The sequence below is a fragment of the Vidua macroura genome, chromosome 3 (assembly GCF_024509145.1).
Source record: "Vidua macroura isolate BioBank_ID:100142 chromosome 3, ASM2450914v1, whole genome shotgun sequence".
Taxonomy (NCBI): domain Eukaryota; kingdom Metazoa; phylum Chordata; class Aves; order Passeriformes; family Viduidae; genus Vidua; species Vidua macroura.
In genome coordinates, this window is record NC_071573.1 from 43,521,806 (window position 1) to 43,538,308 (window position 16,503).

General features: G+C 43.1%; 1 protein-coding gene across 6 annotated transcripts; it reads right to left on the minus strand.

Moving 5' to 3' along the window:
• Nucleotides 1-5,392: 5,392 nt before the first annotated feature.
• On the minus strand, nucleotides 5,393-15,744 carry AGT (angiotensinogen). Of its 6 annotated transcripts, none has more exons than XM_053972588.1 (5): nucleotides 15,663-15,744; nucleotides 9,350-10,163; nucleotides 6,799-7,063; nucleotides 6,217-6,361; nucleotides 5,393-5,748 (listed from the first exon to the last, which is right to left on the minus strand). In XM_053972588.1, the coding sequence occupies exons 2-5, from the start codon at nucleotides 10,134-10,136 to the stop codon at nucleotides 5,557-5,559; spliced, it is 1,389 nt and encodes a 462-aa protein (XP_053828563.1). In that variant the 5' UTR covers nucleotides 10,137-10,163; nucleotides 15,663-15,744; the 3' UTR covers nucleotides 5,393-5,556. The 6 variants fall into 6 exon arrangements, with proteins under 6 accessions (XP_053828563.1, XP_053828565.1, XP_053828562.1 ...); XM_053972590.1 differs by having other exon boundaries at nucleotides 9,350-10,160; nucleotides 15,663-15,684; XM_053972587.1 differs by lacking the exon at nucleotides 15,663-15,744 and adding an exon at nucleotides 12,546-12,639 and having other exon boundaries at nucleotides 9,350-10,160.
• Between the last annotated feature and the right edge of the window lie 759 nt (nucleotides 15,745-16,503).

The window sequence follows — 16,503 nt, forward strand, 5'->3', positions numbered from 1 at the left end:
TAACACGCATATATATATATATATCAGGTTTATTTTAGAGCCGTTTGCTTGCAATGGAATAAAGGTATGTAGCTATTTTGGTTATTGTCTATAGAAACAGAACAATATGAAAGTGTAAAGATATCATTTAAGAAAATACGTAAGGAAAGAAAGAAAATATATGAGTACATAGTAGAGATGAAAGACATCACCATCCAAGGATCCAACAACAAGACTCGATTATTGCCATTTTAGATGTTTGTTGGTCAAAGTGTTGGTCACAATCTTGATCCATCAGGGATGGCGGAAGCCCATGAAACAAAGAGGGTTCATACATGGGTTCACTGGATTCATACATGTTTTGGTTCAGGTGGGAATGCTCTGGTACCTCCCCTGGGGGGGGGGAGTTTTACGCTGTCTGATGTTAACACTGTGAATCATGTGCAGTCCTCTGGTGGGAAGCCTGAGAAATTAGTCTGGGGGTACATCGGGGTTGTTGGTGGTCACAGACTTCATCTATCCCATAACTTAGCGTGATTTTGAGCAGTGATATGAGTATGAACACCTGTTTTCTCTCCCACAGTTTGCCAGAGAATTTTGTCTGGATGCGTTAACCAGGATGCGCTAACCAGATCTCACCACTGACAGGTCTGGAATCAGCAGCTTCCTGTCACAAATTCATCCCTTCTGTGCTTATCTTGAGTTCCTGCTGTGGTATCTTATGGCAGTTTCTGTCTGTGGCCTTGACAGTGTTTGAGACAGGCAGCTGTGTGCTTTAACTCTTTACAGGGTGTCAAAAACTTCCAAACATTATTCCAGCTCTCCTGGGATAAAGCACTCGCAGGAACAGGGTTCTGCTATTTCTCATTACTGCTTTGCACTTACCGGCCCTCCTTCATCATGGGATGTGGTTGTCTCTTGTTTGGATTTTGAATGTTTTCATTTAACTGATGTGCTTTTTTTTACAGACATGTTGGTGTGAAGGGCTGTGTGACAAAAGCTCATAAAGTACTTTAAATTTTTTAAATATTTTCTACTACAAGTATCTAACTTAAAGGTTATTACATTCAGACTACCTGTTTTCCTTCAAATTAAAACTTAATTTACTGAGCTAGAATTTATTCAAGGCTGGTGTATTTCTGATTTGGATTATATTATATATTAGAACTCACCTGCCTATGTGTAGAATTTTCGTAACTTCAAACCTAGTTACATCAGTGCAAGGTGCATCTTTATATAGCAGGAAATTTGAAAGTGTTACTATGATTTAAATAGTAGAAGGAGTAACAAAGAGCTTTCTTGAACCTAGAGAGACCTGCCTATTGATGCTTCTCTTTCATATATGAAGGACAGGCAACATAGTCTGGGCACAGTAGGAGTTGAATTTAAGGCTTGAAAGTCAAAAAATGCCCTGTTTTTCTGTTTTTGTTTGTGTTTTGTTTTTCTGATTTTTTTTTTTACTTTTTTTTTTAACCTTGTGAAAATTTAACACTGGAATTCTAGTTCCTGATTATTAATTAAAAATACTTGTTTCTTCCTAAAGTATTTAGAGAGCTTGGGGCTTAATGCCCAGTTTATGCAAATTTTCTAAGTATTTAGAGAGAGGAAGTTTGTAGCGCATGGCTGTTGTGTGAAGTGGAGCTGTGGTGAGCAAACCCTTCACAAGCTTGAGGGCTTTCATTCTTCACTGTTGGGAACTGATCATATTTTACTTGAGAAGACACAACCATGTGATCACAGTGCTTTTGAAGCAATTAGGAAAGGTGGCTGTTATGACTTTAATAATACTAAATTTTGAAGGGAGGCAGTGAGGAGAGCCCTGCTGCTTAAAAGCACATGGTGGTGCTTGCATTCAGTCTTGAGCAATGGAGAGCAGGATTTGGCTTTTCTAATTTGCTTAGCATCTCTCCATTCATGGCACATACACAATCAAGGGAGCATCCAAGTTTATTGCTGAAAAAAGAAACAGCAAAGGGAACCAGCTTGTCAGATGACAGATCTGTTTGTCTCCTCAGGCATGTGGAAATCCTCAGCCTTAGGCACGCACTACTGAGTGGATGTAACCCTTACTGCTTATGAACAAGAAGTTTGTGTACGTATTATATTTTTCCAGGCTTCTAATAGATGAACACAGAAAGCTTGGTCTCCCCACACCTCTTAATTTTCTTAAGAGTCAGGAGTAGAAACATCTTCCTAGTTCTCGCTACTGTTGTTTTCAGCAGTGTTTTCTTATTATAAAATGGATGTCTTAAGTTGTATCCTGAGACTGAGATTATAGGATTGTAAATGCACTGTGCAACTGCTCACTTCAGCAGGTGTGCATCTCCGTACAATTAAATTTCTACAACAGCTGTCACCAAAGCAGCAGATTCTGAGATCGGTGCACACTAGTGATTGAAAATAGAACAGGTTTTTTTTGTCTCCTCCAAAACTGGGGAAAAGGATGTAGTCTGTATACCAAACCAAAAAGGCACAAAGAGATTACTTGGCTTGAGTTGCAAGTGATTTTCCACATCTTCTTGCAATTACAACGCTTCCTACTTGTCTTCATCAACTTTCTGAGGATATAGGCTGAATTCTGTTCTTTTCCATTGAAGACCAGCTTTAATTTAGGGGCAGGAAATAACATTGCGTAGTAGCAAATCAAAATTACTGAATGTCCTATGATTGCTTTAAATGTATCACTGGTTCAGTGTCAGTTCCCCATCTTTTATTTTTGTTCACTTGAATAGAATTGAATTTTCTTTCAGTAGAATAAAACATCAGTTAAGAATTTGTGTGATACCCCCACTGAAAGAAAGATGTGAATTAACTTTGTCTTTGGTTAACTGAATTTACCATTCAAACACTATGGATTATTGAGGAGAGGATCTACCATGTAAGTGTTCCAACGGAGGTGTCTTCTGCTCATAATCCTATTTCTTCTATTCCTTAGGTAACTTTTGAAGTGCACTTCATGACAGTAATGCAGTTTTGATTTTGTGCCTTTTTATTCCTCCATTCTAGGACCTTTAGAAAACTTGCTATGCCTTTCTAATCTTTGAAGGAATTTAGCTGGAAGAGATTTTTTGTACAATATTGAGGAGAGAAAGAGCAGTGGCACGTCTTCCTCTAAAATGGTAATTGGGTTCTCAACTTGGTAGGTTATACCAGAATTGGACCAGACTCTTCTAACCTCATTGTTTAAAGATAACTAGCAGTATGTGTATTTGGCTGGGTCACTCGAGGAATATTTACCCTCTTTTTTCCATCAACTATTGTATTTTCAAGGTTAAACTGGAGGGATGAGGATCATTTGGGATCTCAGTATGTGAGTGGTGTCTAGGATGCTTGGAATGTGCATCATGGTGTGCCTGACAGAGGAATTTGGTAAAATTGGAGGAGAGTGAAGAGTAAAAAATGCCATAAAAATTTTACACATAAAATTGATATCAGAAACAAATCTCAGGAGAGTATACATTGTTGAGAAAGCAGAGACTTACTTGGGAATTGGGTGGGTTTTTTTTGTTAGTTGGTTGTTTTTTACCATTTGAATATGTAGGAGAATGGTACCTGTACAGATAGCTTATCTTGTTGGTATTGTAGCATTTGCTCCAGCACTTCTCTCTTTGCAGTCCTTATTCTGGTCAGTTTACTTTTAGTTCCCTGTCTGTGCTCTTTACTTCTCCCTTTTCTTCTCCAGGGTGTCAGTGGAGAGGTGCTCTCCACCACAAAATTTATTTTCTGAAATGTGTGTTTGATTGGTTTGTTTTGTTTTTCTGCCTGTAACCACTGAACAGGGATATGGAGTTCCAGAGCATGCAGCCTCCACCTGTGACTAAAGGCATTTTTCCCTAAACTTTGTCAGTGTACCCAGGGACTCCCTCTTGTTATTTTCCACCTTCTTCATAAAAATGGAACATTTCATGGTCTGAAATCTTATTTGTAGGTGATGCTACCTGCTGACTTCAACAAGTAAATGGGATAACATTTAAATTAGTATGAAGCTGCTCTTTCATGCTTAGAGCTATACCATTGGCTGTAGTGCTTGATAATATGCAACTTCCTGCCTTAAAAACATAAATCTGATTTGGAGCAGATTTCAGAACCCAGAACTTATTTATGGACAACAGCCCAATTAAACTGTGGCAAAGAAACTTGGAAGTGAGTTTATTTGCATCTTTCTACGTCTGCATGTTCATACTTAATTACTTCTGTATATAAGACAAGTACAGTATTTAGATGTTAGAGCATCAGGAGTCCATGCAGTATAAATGGATAAATACATGGATGCAGTGTCCTAGTATTCTTGAGGGTTATTTTATTTATGATGTTACAGCATTTTTTCCATGACACATCAGGGATGTGTCACATATCCACATCACTGATACCAAGCTGCTGTGCACTCTAGGATACATCTCACATGATCTGCCAAAGAGGTTTGCAGTTATTTTTAAGTGCCATCAGTGCTAACAATAAATCTAGAGATGACAGGTGGAAATCCTTGTTCCAAGCTCTCCTCGGTACCAAGGTTTGTCTCCCAATTCTGCACTTGATAATTCAAGCGTCATCTAATAATCTGTTTTCCCAATTTAATGTTTCAAATTCTTATGACTCTGTTAAGAGTTGGACTGGACTGCTGTAATCTTTTTATTCACAAGTAGCAGCACCACATCCACTATTTATACTAATATACATTATTGCTATTAATGCTATTTTTAAAGAACATACGGTTTGGATATGTTAAAGTTTACAGAATTGGACTCTTAACCAGTAATGTCCTCCTTTGCTATAAGGCTGTAAGAAATGCCTCACAGGTTATAAAGTAATCCAAGAAATGAAATTGTGTTGCAAGAGTAGACCTTGTGGGATTTTTTTCCCCTAAAAAATCAGAGATAATTCTGTCAGACTCTGAGAATTTATCCATCACAGCTCATTAATACTACCAAACCCTATTTTTAGTATTTCCACACAGTTAAGAAGTGAACATATCCATCTGGGCTGCAGAAAGAAGAAACTTCCTCTAAGCATGTTTTTACTTCCAAGGCAGAAAAATCTTGTCTCAGTGGGACAAGCAGAGACTGCCTGTGCTGTTGGCAGCATTTTAAAGGGAAATGTTGCTGATGAAGCTAGAAATCTCTGTGGATAATTGTAAAATCTTCACTGTAATGTAAAAGGGATTCTCTCTTGCAAAACTGACAATATTATTAAAAAAGCTTTTTAAAGAATGAAGAAGTCCTTTTCTATAGTAAATAAAAATACTATAGTAAAAGCTGCTTCTCTGTTTTTTCAAGTTTATGCTTTGCATTGAAAAACTGCCCTGCCCCACTGCATCCAAAAAGGGAACTAGGAGCACAAGAGACAAAGAATAAAATGGAAGCTGGAGGAAGGATGTGAGTCACCTCACACGAAATAGATGAATGAGGATGAAATGTTGCAAGGTGTTAGCTTTCGAAAAGCTGTATTTTGAACATTTAACTGCTTCATCTCAAAGCTAAGTAGAGCACTCAACAGCATCACAAAAATATCTGATGAATAAGAAAAAGGTGATGGGAAATGTGCATCATTCCACTCCTTTCTTATCCTCCATGTTTGCATTTAATCCTCATACAGAGGGTGTACTACTCTGCCAAGAAAAAGCATTGCCCTTGACTGCTTTTCAAAAACAGTAAAAAGGAATGGCTTATTCAGTGTTACATCCAGGTATGCCCCATCTTCTTTCTGTGCTGCAGGGTCTTCTGGCTGATCTGTTCCATCACTGGCCAATTTGAAAAAGGTTTTATTTATTACCTGTAAGGGAAAACACATGAGTAACTCTGGAGTCATCAGAGCACAATCGTGATGGGACAAATGAGAGTCTGAGTAAATGATAAAACATTTGTTTTACTCCATAGATGTTTAAAAAAGATGTTGGAGTACTTGTCCATAATGTGCAAAAGCTGTATAACTGCTTTTACATTGGGCTGGTCTGTAATCCCGTTACCCTTGTGTCATGGTTTAACCCCAGCCAGCAGCTAGGTACCACACAGCTGCTCACTCATTCCTCCCACAACTTGCCCGCAACTAAAACTCTGATGTTATCAGCATTATTCTCCTAAATCAAGAACATACACTGTATGTGATACTCAGTCCCCTACTAAGCATGTCCCCTACATGGTTCTGACTGCTTAGTTCTAGGTAAATTTATTCTGTCTAGGAGGCTGAAACTCTGCAGGAAACATTTTTTTTTTTTTTTAATGCCAGTGATATGTACTGTACCTTTCCAACTGTCAGACTGGCATTGCTTATCTTACTGAAATCTGCCCCCTTCCCCAGCAGTTCAGGCAGTTCCATATCTGCAAGAAGCTCCTGTAGATCAGAGCTGTCTTCTAGTGTTAATGCTGGCAGCACTAATTTAATTTCTCTGCAGAGAGAGGGAGAGAGAGAGGCAAGTGAGCGCTTGTTCCCTGTGAAAGCATGGTGGTTGGGCAGTCCTGGGGAATGGGCATATGAAAACAACTCCAACTAGTGCTTGGTGTGTGGGCACAAACACAGTGGGTGCCTGTTACTGTTTCCAGGTGTGAACTCACCCAGACTTCACCAGGGTCTGCTGCTAAACCCCAAACCATCCCACTTCATGTATGGGATGCTCATTTTCTTGAAATTCCCCTAGATAAAAAGCTGATCCCGCCAAAGTGGAGCTCCTTTGAAGTGACCCCTCTGGCTGTGCAGGGGTTTCTCTTTGTGCACGGCAGTAAAGCCTCCCTGGCAGGATCTGACCCCAGGTGAATGGGCAGCCCTGTGTGGCTCACCCCATCCCATTATCCCTTCTCTGGGAGAATGCACATGTTCCTTCCCTACCTTGGGGACAGCCACTGGAGCCAGGCTGAGGACTGCCACGTCAGCTTGGACTCCACGCTCTCCAGGTCGCTGCCATTGATGGGCTGCAACAGCACCAGCAGCGCCGTCTTGCTGATGGGGATTTCCACCATGGAAAAAGTCCCACTGGCATCAGTTTTGTACTTGAACTTCCCCGTGATAGACAACATAGGAACCAAGACCTTTGTGTTTGAATCCACCCAGAATTCCTGAGGCTCTTTGAGCAGGAAGGCTTGCTTAACATTCACTGAAAAACAGATCAAGAAAGGAGAAATTGATTCTTCTCTTCCTTCCCTCCTCCCCTCTGCCCCTTAGCTGGTCTTTTTAAGAACACACTGTGCCTTATAAAAGGACTGCTTGTATAAAATCACATTTAGCTACTGTAATCCTATGTCTCCCCCTTTTAATTTGCCTTCTGCTGGCATCAAGTTCACAGTACAGGGACCATGACCATCAGGACTGTGACTAACCTGCTGTGTTTCTGTTGGCTTTGTGGCCTTTTCTGGGGACAGGAAAGTGTCTCTGCTTGCTTGGTTGCCTGCTTCCTCCCAGGCTGCCACATGGTCCCCAGGGGCTCACAGGCCTGTGCAGAGGGTCTGCTTGGTTTCCTCTCTGTCCCTCGAGTGCACTGATGGCATATTTGGAAGCACATCCATCAGGGCCAGCCCTTGCTGCAGGAGCACTCTCAGGCAGCCAGGTGGGCTCAGGAGAGGGAAGGCAGCACAAGCTCTGCCTGAGGTCTCACCCTTCACCATCTTACAAACCAAAGCAATGGGGAAGGTTGTAAGCACAACATTGAAGTGTTGGCTGAGCCAAGGAGGTTAAAAAGGACATACTCGAACACTTACTAGACCTTAAAATAAATTTCTTTCCCAGTTCACAACTATGAGAGGCCTTGCTCTCACCTTGCACTACTTCTGTGCAGCTTTGCATTTCAACATGTTATCTTCTCACTGCCACAGATCAATGCTGCTGCCCAGCTGGGCAGATAATCCTGTTCATCATTATAGAAACTACTGCCCTCAGTGAAACTTGCACCTGAGGTTCTGCATTGAATTCTAAATGGCAGGCCCTGTTTGGCAGCAAGTCTACAAATGTGAAGAAAACTGTGTGTGTAAGTGAACAACATTTGACACCACTGGAGCATGTAGCTGCTGTTTTGTATGGATTTCTGTCACTTTATCAATGCTATGGCTGTTAATAGCATCTCAGAGCTTATATAACGTGTTTCAGAGAAACAAATGTACTTTTTCTTTTCTGTAGCTATGGGGACAGACATGGAGCATGACACCATCAGCTGTCATGGATGCCCCTTCACAACCAAATGGCAAACCAAATGCTGAAGTCATCTTCTGTGTTTATTAGAATATAATTGCTTGTGCAATTCATTTGCTCTTGACCCAATTTTGTCCCCCCTTGTGTGGGACTGCAGCATTTCAAATGCACCTTCTGACATAGAAGGTAGTAGAGCTGACCCAGTGAGGCAGACCCTTGAACATGTGTTTCTATACCAAGTAAAAGTTTCCAATAGAGAAGAAGAGGGGAAAAAATGGTTCTGCTGAAGGAAAACTGCTTTTGTGACCATGTCCAAGTCTGTAACACAATTACTTTTGTAGTATCATATCTATACTAGATCTTACAATGAAGAGAAAGCTGATGCCCATAGCTCACTGAGAGAATGACAGCATCCATGAAAGGCAAAGAAAAACTGACATCCAGTTTTGAAGTGGGAAGATGGAGGCACAAAAAGGTTTCATGGGCACCACAACTCCACCTTTAGCAGTAGAGGCCCACTCAGGAACTTAGGGCTCACTGCAAGTATTCTGAAATACATTCCCAAGTAGGCAAGCTGTCTGAGGTGTGCAGTCTTTGTTATTACATTAAGTCACAAGGATCTAGGAAAGCAGCTACACTCAGAAGAGAAGACTCAGTTGTAGTGTAGGGGGATTTCTGGGACAGCAGCATGGAATGACCCTAGGCAATGAAGGGATTGCCTTATTCTAGGTTTGTATAAGTGCCCTGCTTCCATAACTGATGATGTTCAGTTGCTTCCTGAGCCAGATTTTGCCTCCAGACTTCTGTGTTTAATAGCCACTAGAGGAGTCATGTCCACTATATTTTTTAGCCTTTTTTTGTATCTGTACCTCTGGCCTGCTACCCTCAGTTCCTTTGGCTTTCTTTAAAGCTACACCCTGATCAATCTTGCTGAAGGCCCCTCATGACTTTTAGCTCCTTTGCAGCCAGAAATGCTTCACAAGTCTTTCTAATGCACCTTTCCACTCCTTTCGTAATCCTTAGTTTCCTGGACAAGGAAAATTTCTTGGAGGCTATCTCCCTCCTCCTCACTCCCCATTGCCCTTGCAGTGTGCAGGCAAGATCCCTGACACAGTAGTGGAGAGCAGAGGTCCAGCCTTTCATCTGAGCCCTTCCCTTTCCTGACTGAGCAGGTGTGACTTTGCTTCCTTCCCAGGAGTAGGGTTACTGCCCGTCCTTCCCCAAGCCTGTTCCGAAAAGGAGCAGTGCTGCCTCATACCTGCCAAGTGGATGTCCTCTGCAAACAGCAGCTGGGTGGATGGGTTGATGTCTGCCAGTAAGGCCTTGCTCTGTCCCTCGCTTTTGGCCTCCACAAAGGCATTTATTTGTTTTGCTGCCTCGCCTGGATTTGCAAAGTCAACAGCTCGGGCGTAGAATGCATCAGCGCTGGGGAGCAAGTGCTCCATGAACAGCTGGAAGAGGGGTATGCCAGGGGCAGAGAACAAGCACAGTGTCTTGGAAAAGAGCAGCTCCTTGTCCCCACTCTTCACAAGCCTTTCAATTGTCCTCAGGCTGGAAAGGAAATTGCTTCCGACTGCCATGGAAGTGCAGTCAGGATTTCCAGAGGGGGGAACAAATCCCAGCAAACCCTGCAAATCAAGTGCTGTCTGGTTTGAGGCCCCCAGGTAGAATGACGCCAAGGAGCTGTAGAGGCTGGTTGGGGACAGGAGCACGTTTTGGCTCCTCTGTGCTTTCTGCAGCACACTGTAAAACCGCATGCCCAGGACATACACCAAGTCACTCAAGTAGCTCCGTTCCTCCTTCCCCCAGGTGCTGAGGCTTGGGGCTTCCAACTTGTTGTCATTCATGCCAGCTTCATATTTGGGTGTGGTTTGGGATTCAATGGAGACAGGGACAATAGTCTTTCCCTCCTGAACCAATTTTTCCAGCTTGTCACACTCACTCTCTTTGAAACAATACAAATTGAAAGGGTGGACGTAGACCCGGTCACAAGTCACCACGGTAAGGCAAGCATACAAGTAGAGAAGATCTGCTACCAGATTCATGTTGGAAAATTGCCTCCACCGTGTCTGCTGAAAGAAAAAATTAGGAAGAAAGGAGACTGGTCAGTCTGTTTCAAGTACAGTTTCTCTTAATCACAGGGTGAGGTGCTAGTGCTGTGTTGGAGTTACAAAGGTGGGAATTTCAGTATTTATTTTGGTCTGACTCTGCCCCTAAAAAGCCCAGGATGAGACAGACACCAGTTTCAATGGTAGCAGGTGGGAAATGGTAAGCACAGATGTGACTCCATTACCCACTGCAGTACCCTAAAGATTTTTCATGGGAATGATTGTGGATGCTGGTTATGCCTGCAAACTAGATCATGCTACTTCTGCAAAATATTTCTTTTGCAACAAATGCAACAACATTTGTTCCTGGGACCTGGTCAGAGCCATCCATCTCTACAAACTGCTGCACTGAACCTTGCTGACACATAGACAGGCTAAGCAATGTGCCTGCTGTTATGCAGGAGGTAGGTTTGGAAACCAGTTCTCCAAAGGTCTGAACACAGAATGGTCCTGCTTTGTATGTCTAGTCAGCAAAATATTTGGCACTAGCAGAGCATGTTATGTTTTCATAGCGCAGTGCAAACATTCATTCTAGCTTCTAGGCAAACACACTCCAGGCTCCCTTGTACAAATGTGCTCACACTGAAACCATTTTTCATTGCACCTTCTTGTCTGAATACAGTTACAAGGGGTAGGCTGAGTTTTACTCAGCTGTGTAAGCAGTCTTCTCCTGAGGTAAAAGACCACTTGCTGCTCTTGTTTTTCCTGACAAGAAGCAGAGAATTTTACTGTATGTGGATGTCTCTGGTGTTCTAGCACAAAGGATATAATGCAAATTGGGAATAGAACGTCATGGACACACACACAGAGACAAATTATACCCACTGACAAATTTTATATTTTTAGAATTCTCTCTTTTCTTATGTCAAACTTTTTGATAACTAATAGCTCTGCTGTACCTTTCTTGGATTTCTAGTATATGACTTTTTATCTGTGTATTTGAAATCCAAACTGAAATGTGTTGAAAATTATGCATTTGTAACATGTAACATCAGCCAGAATGCTTTTATTCAGAGCTGTATTTTTATTCTACTAGTAATTCCTTGTTTATTGTAGCTTTGTTCACTCTCTTTCACCCATTTCAAGTTCTGCAGAGCTCATTGGATGGGCAAAATGCTATCAGCCTTGCCAGTACCCAAGCCCTGATCTCTGCTTTCTTCCTCCAAGGCTTTTTGAGTCACACCAGTCTGTCAGGTATTGTAATTCTGGTAGCCTGAGCCTTTTGAGAGGACACAGAGCAATGTCTGTCTCATCAACACTTTATACAGGGTGGAAGCACTTGTGTTTAAATCCAGCTATTCAAGACCTGGCCCCTTCCCAGCAATGTATAACCATATTCTTTCCCCTGAGGGGTCCCCAAGTATTTAATGCCTAATAATATCCCAGTTTGCAGTACCACCACTCTGTTGCACATACAAAAACTGAGATGTGCAGATGCTTGGTAACTAGACATACCTTGCTAAGTACATCTAACTGCTAACATGGACATCTGCATTCCCAGGCTGTAGGCTCCGATCTAACAGCTGGTTTTGCAAATGGAATTTATGGTGCTGTAATGGTCCCTCAGGATGTCTAAGTGTTTTCCTACTGAATGCTTATGGGTCAAGCCTGAAACTATTTGCCCCCTAGGGGCATGCAGGGGAGGACCTGCTGTAGATCTCTGTCCTTGTGCCTTCACTCAAGGATTGTTCTTCCCCATTAACTCCCACCTCATTCTCTAAATTACTGTATGGGCAGCACAGTCGTGCTGCTGTCCCCTCTGCTCCTGGCCCCTCTACACCTCCCCAACCCCACTGGTAGCATGTGACATGCATAAAAGAGCTTATTCCTTGCTTGTCACTGGTTAAAAAAATTATCTTGGGAGGTGCCTTCCCAACTTCACTTTCACAGTTACCCCAGCTACTGTGCTAGTGGATTTCTAGACTACTCAATGCATCTTTCACATTGGCATGCTCAGGAAAACAAACCAAAAAGCCACAAATTAGAAAGAATTCCCTTCCCACACTGTTCTCTCCATCACACAATTATTTGAGGCATTACTTAATCTTTCCTGCACAGCAGGGAGGGTGACCCTGTGCCACCCAGGCAGGCTGTGCCATTAGGCACCATTGGCACCCAGTGGTCACTTCTCTCTGGCTGCCAGGGCCCCCAGCTCTGTTCAGTATTTTTTCCATGAGCAGAAGCAAGAGGAGCAGTTCTCACTGCCAAGCACTTACCCTAAGCCCCATCTGTGGAAAGTCAGAGTGGTTTATTTGGCTAAAGAAGAGAGCCCCAAGCCCTTTGGAAAAGCATGAACACCTGAGTTGAAAAAGCAGCACTCAAAGCAAGTGCACTAAGAGCACGTACTCGCCTCTGTCCTGGGGGTGTTGCCCCTTTGTTGTCCCTCCGATGCTGTTGTCCCTCAGGCAAGCTCCTCACGACACCTGTCCCCCCAGGGTGGTGGGACGGTGGGTGGAATTCTGCCCTTTCTACACGGCTGCAACGGCATTGCGCAAAGCTGCTTTACATCACAGCTTGGGGGCTGAGAGAAGTTACCTCAGGCCAATGAGACCTGAGCCCAGCCTAACACCGGCTTCACAGAAAGTTCCAGGGATGGATACACAACCTTTAGCCAGACCCAGCACACCTGTGTAGCCTGCAGTTACACATTTACCAAGGCAGACACTGGCAGTTTTACTACGCAGAATAACTGATTATAGGAAAGACATAATTTTGTGCCAGACTGAAAGGAATGCAGATTTCTTTGTACTTATATTTGTTGTACAGTTGAATCAGATTTTTGGCTTCACAGATAAATTGCCTTTAATCTCTATCTTGCAGCCTGGGGACCCACCAGTGTGTGAGATGTGTATGCTACTGCAGAATAAAGTGATCAAGCTCTCAATTTTTACCCCTTCTTTCCCTCTTGAACTGTTCAGAATGTCAAGTCTTTGTTCTTTCTCCTCTTGAACAAGACGTGTTGAAATGGAGAAGATGAAAGCCAGATAGGTGAGATTGCCAGAGCTGGATTACAAAGACTTTATTCCTCCCAGTGTCAGCCTCTCAAGTCTTGTTTGGGAAAAGATCTTTGAGCTGCTTTTGAAACAATCTTTCAATTTTGGTGTGCCCCTTCTTCCCATTTAAGCACATAAACAGCGAATCAAGCTAGGGATAAATGCAATTGGTTAGACTGGGTCTTGTTCAGTGCTCTTTATTATTAGTCCCATGGCTCTAACAGGAGTAGGTCTGATTTATCATCTGTGCTTTGATTTTAGAGGGCCAGTCAGGCATGATGTGTACTGCAGTGCCCAGCAACGTGTTGAGTTCAAGGAAAAAGCTGAGAGAGGGGGATGTTTTCAATGTGCTTGGGCAGCTGAAGCTGGTGGAGATGAAGGTGGAGACAGGGGCAGCTGAGTCCTGCCAGCCCAAGGGCTGTGTGCCAGGTGCCTGACACCAAAGAGATGAGAAATTTCTGTCTCTGCAGTCCTGCTTTTCATTTAAACAATATGATTACCTTCACTACAATGAGGTCCAAAAGTGGTTCTGAGCCCAGGCTTGTATAACATGCTGACTTGCGCTGAAGGCTTAACCAAACAGCTTGAAACATTCAAGGTGTTTTGTCCTCTTGCTGCCTGAGCATCTCAGTTGAGGAAGCACCTGCCCACAGAACAACTCCTGAGCATTTGTACCATCCCCAGACAGCTTTAAAATGCTTCTAGTCAAGCAAAGAATACAGGCAAAGGGAGAAGGATGAAAAATGAAAAATGCATATTGCTCAGCTAAATGCTAAGAGATCAAGTTAGGTTTCAGGTCCACCTTTTTTACCCTCTACCCTGGAGACTCCTTCCCACAGGCAGACCAGGGAAGACAGCTGGTCCCTTAGAGGCCAGTGGAGCTGCAGGTGGGATGTGAGCACAGCCCAAATCTGTATCTCCTGCACCACCGCCCATGTGGGTCCACCTGAGGCACTAGGCAGGCATCAGCAGTGCACACGAATGGCCAGGCCACGCCGAGCCTATGAGCTAGAGCTGGTCTGCTCCGTCCCCCTAGATGAGGCTTGAACACAGGTGAAAAGAAAACCCATCCCAATACTCTCTGTATCAAGGGCACCTTGTATTCCGTAAAACTCTGAAAAGTATCCTTATTAAAAATAATTACTGGCTTTGCTTAATAAGCTACAAGTGATGCTAATGAAATATAATACAGACTTACATGTTTGCTGTGGACAATAAACACTGAAAGGGGAAATCACAAACCCCTAACCCACTGTACTTTTTTTCCTTAGATCATTATGCCTTTGTTCTGCAGCATCCAGACAATGCTGTTGTTTGGGTATCTCCTACTTCCAGTTCCCCTGAAGGTCATGACCAAGTGGTGCTGCAGCTGTTGGTCTCCTTGTGCTGTAAGTATCAGCCCTAAACAGGCAGCCCTGGCTGCAGGGGATGCTGCCCTGAAGAAGAGGAGGAGCAGGAGTCACCTGAACAACAAATCTACCATGCGGGTCTGGGGGCTCTGCCTCATAAAGAAAGTTGAATATTCTCAGGGTTTTCAGCCAAGTTGATCCTTGGGTGTCTTTTGGTGTTTGTGCACCAAATTCTATTGTTTTCTGTTGATAAAAAAATGGTCAGTGTCTTTGAGGAACACAGAAGTCTATCTTTTGCCCCCACTCTTGCCTCCACATCAATAAAGTAATCAAATTAAAATACCTAGCTTTCTCTAGAAAAAGAAGTTTCACCAGGTAATGTTTGAGGTCCTGTTTTCACCACAGTCCTCCTCTTGCCTCCTCCCTCCTCAACCACTGGGAATTTGGTTGGCCCCAGTAATGAGGAAGAGCCTTCGATTTCACCCTATGTTCATGCACCACTACAAAGTTCAGATACAGTTCCCCCCCCTCATTTTCCAGTCACTTGTGCTCACTCAATTAATATTCCCCTATTAAGATGCATCACACACCAGCACACTTCTTAGATCTTTGTCTTTTATCTTTTAACACTTTCTTCTAAAGGAGAAGGTTTCAGATTATGAAGAACATACCTGCAACATGTTTTATCCTAGTAGTACTTAACTACAGTTAAGTCTTTAATTTTACTTCTGAGATTTTAAGCAGAAGTGCATGAGCATTATTCCAATTACTATATGTGGACTCTGTTGTCAGGCTTTTTTTTTATTGGGTTGCCATGGTTTTAGGAATGAGAGTGTGCTTAAAGATAGAGCTTTGACTTTAAAAAGCGGAGTCTCTATCCTGCCCTTCAGCTCTGGTGTCCAAGGATTTTGCCCCTTAAAGAGAGCTGTGCCAGAGAATTTGCACTGGGCCAAATTTGGGCAAAAAGCTTTCTGGCAACAAGGAACCCAAGAAGGTGAAAGCAAGGCTGTTCTACAAGCATCCACTATCCAAAACAAGCCTGTGGCCCACACATGCTTTCTAATGAACCTCTCCCTGCAACAGCCACTGTAAAGGTACAAAGAAACACAGAGCTCTCAAACCTGTTCTTCAGCGATGAGGTGTGTGCTCTCCTTTTGCCCCACTCTCTGATTTTGGAAGGGTACTCAGCTCCCCATTTTATACCCACTCTTGCATAAGCGGGCCCGCCCCCCCCCCCCCACCCCCCACCGCTGCCCTCATTTCTCTTCGAAACCTGCCTCTGTTTTTCCTGCTTGTTATTCATGGTAGCTGCTGGGAAGGGAGCAAAGAGGGGTGGAAAAACACTGGTGCTGCAGTTATGGGTTTCCTTGCAGCCATCCTAGGATCAGATCTCCTGGTCAGCCTCATTTTTGTGAAGTGCTAATGTGGAAGCACTCCCCTGCCCCATGAAAAAATTCTCATTGATGGTGCTCCAGCACTTCTTCATGCAAATACTGCCAAAATGGCGTCAGAAATTTTAACCCTGGCAGAGGAACACTAACTCTACAGACAGCAGCATATAATTCAGCCTTGAATGGGAAAATGTTTTTGTCCAAGGTAGAATTTTGATTGATCGACCGGGCAGCTATTTTTTTGCCGAAGAACCTTGCGCTTTGTCAAAAAGTGTTTTCATTGATCTGAATTGTTCTTGGAAAAGCTGTATAAAATTCAGAACTTTGTGCAGAGACAATAGTAAATATTTTATTCTGTTCAGTTCTGTTTGTTTTCCAGGTTTTCAAATTTTGCTCCGAGACCTGAACTCAAAAGGGCCAGATGTACTCCAGTGATGATGCTCTTGTCTCCTGTGAGGCAGCAGACCTGGAGGAGGGATAATAAATTACTCTGCTCAGAGGCTCAGACCACAGACCTTCACATGACATCTTCCTGACTTTAGCTGGCACATCTGACATACGTAGATTATGA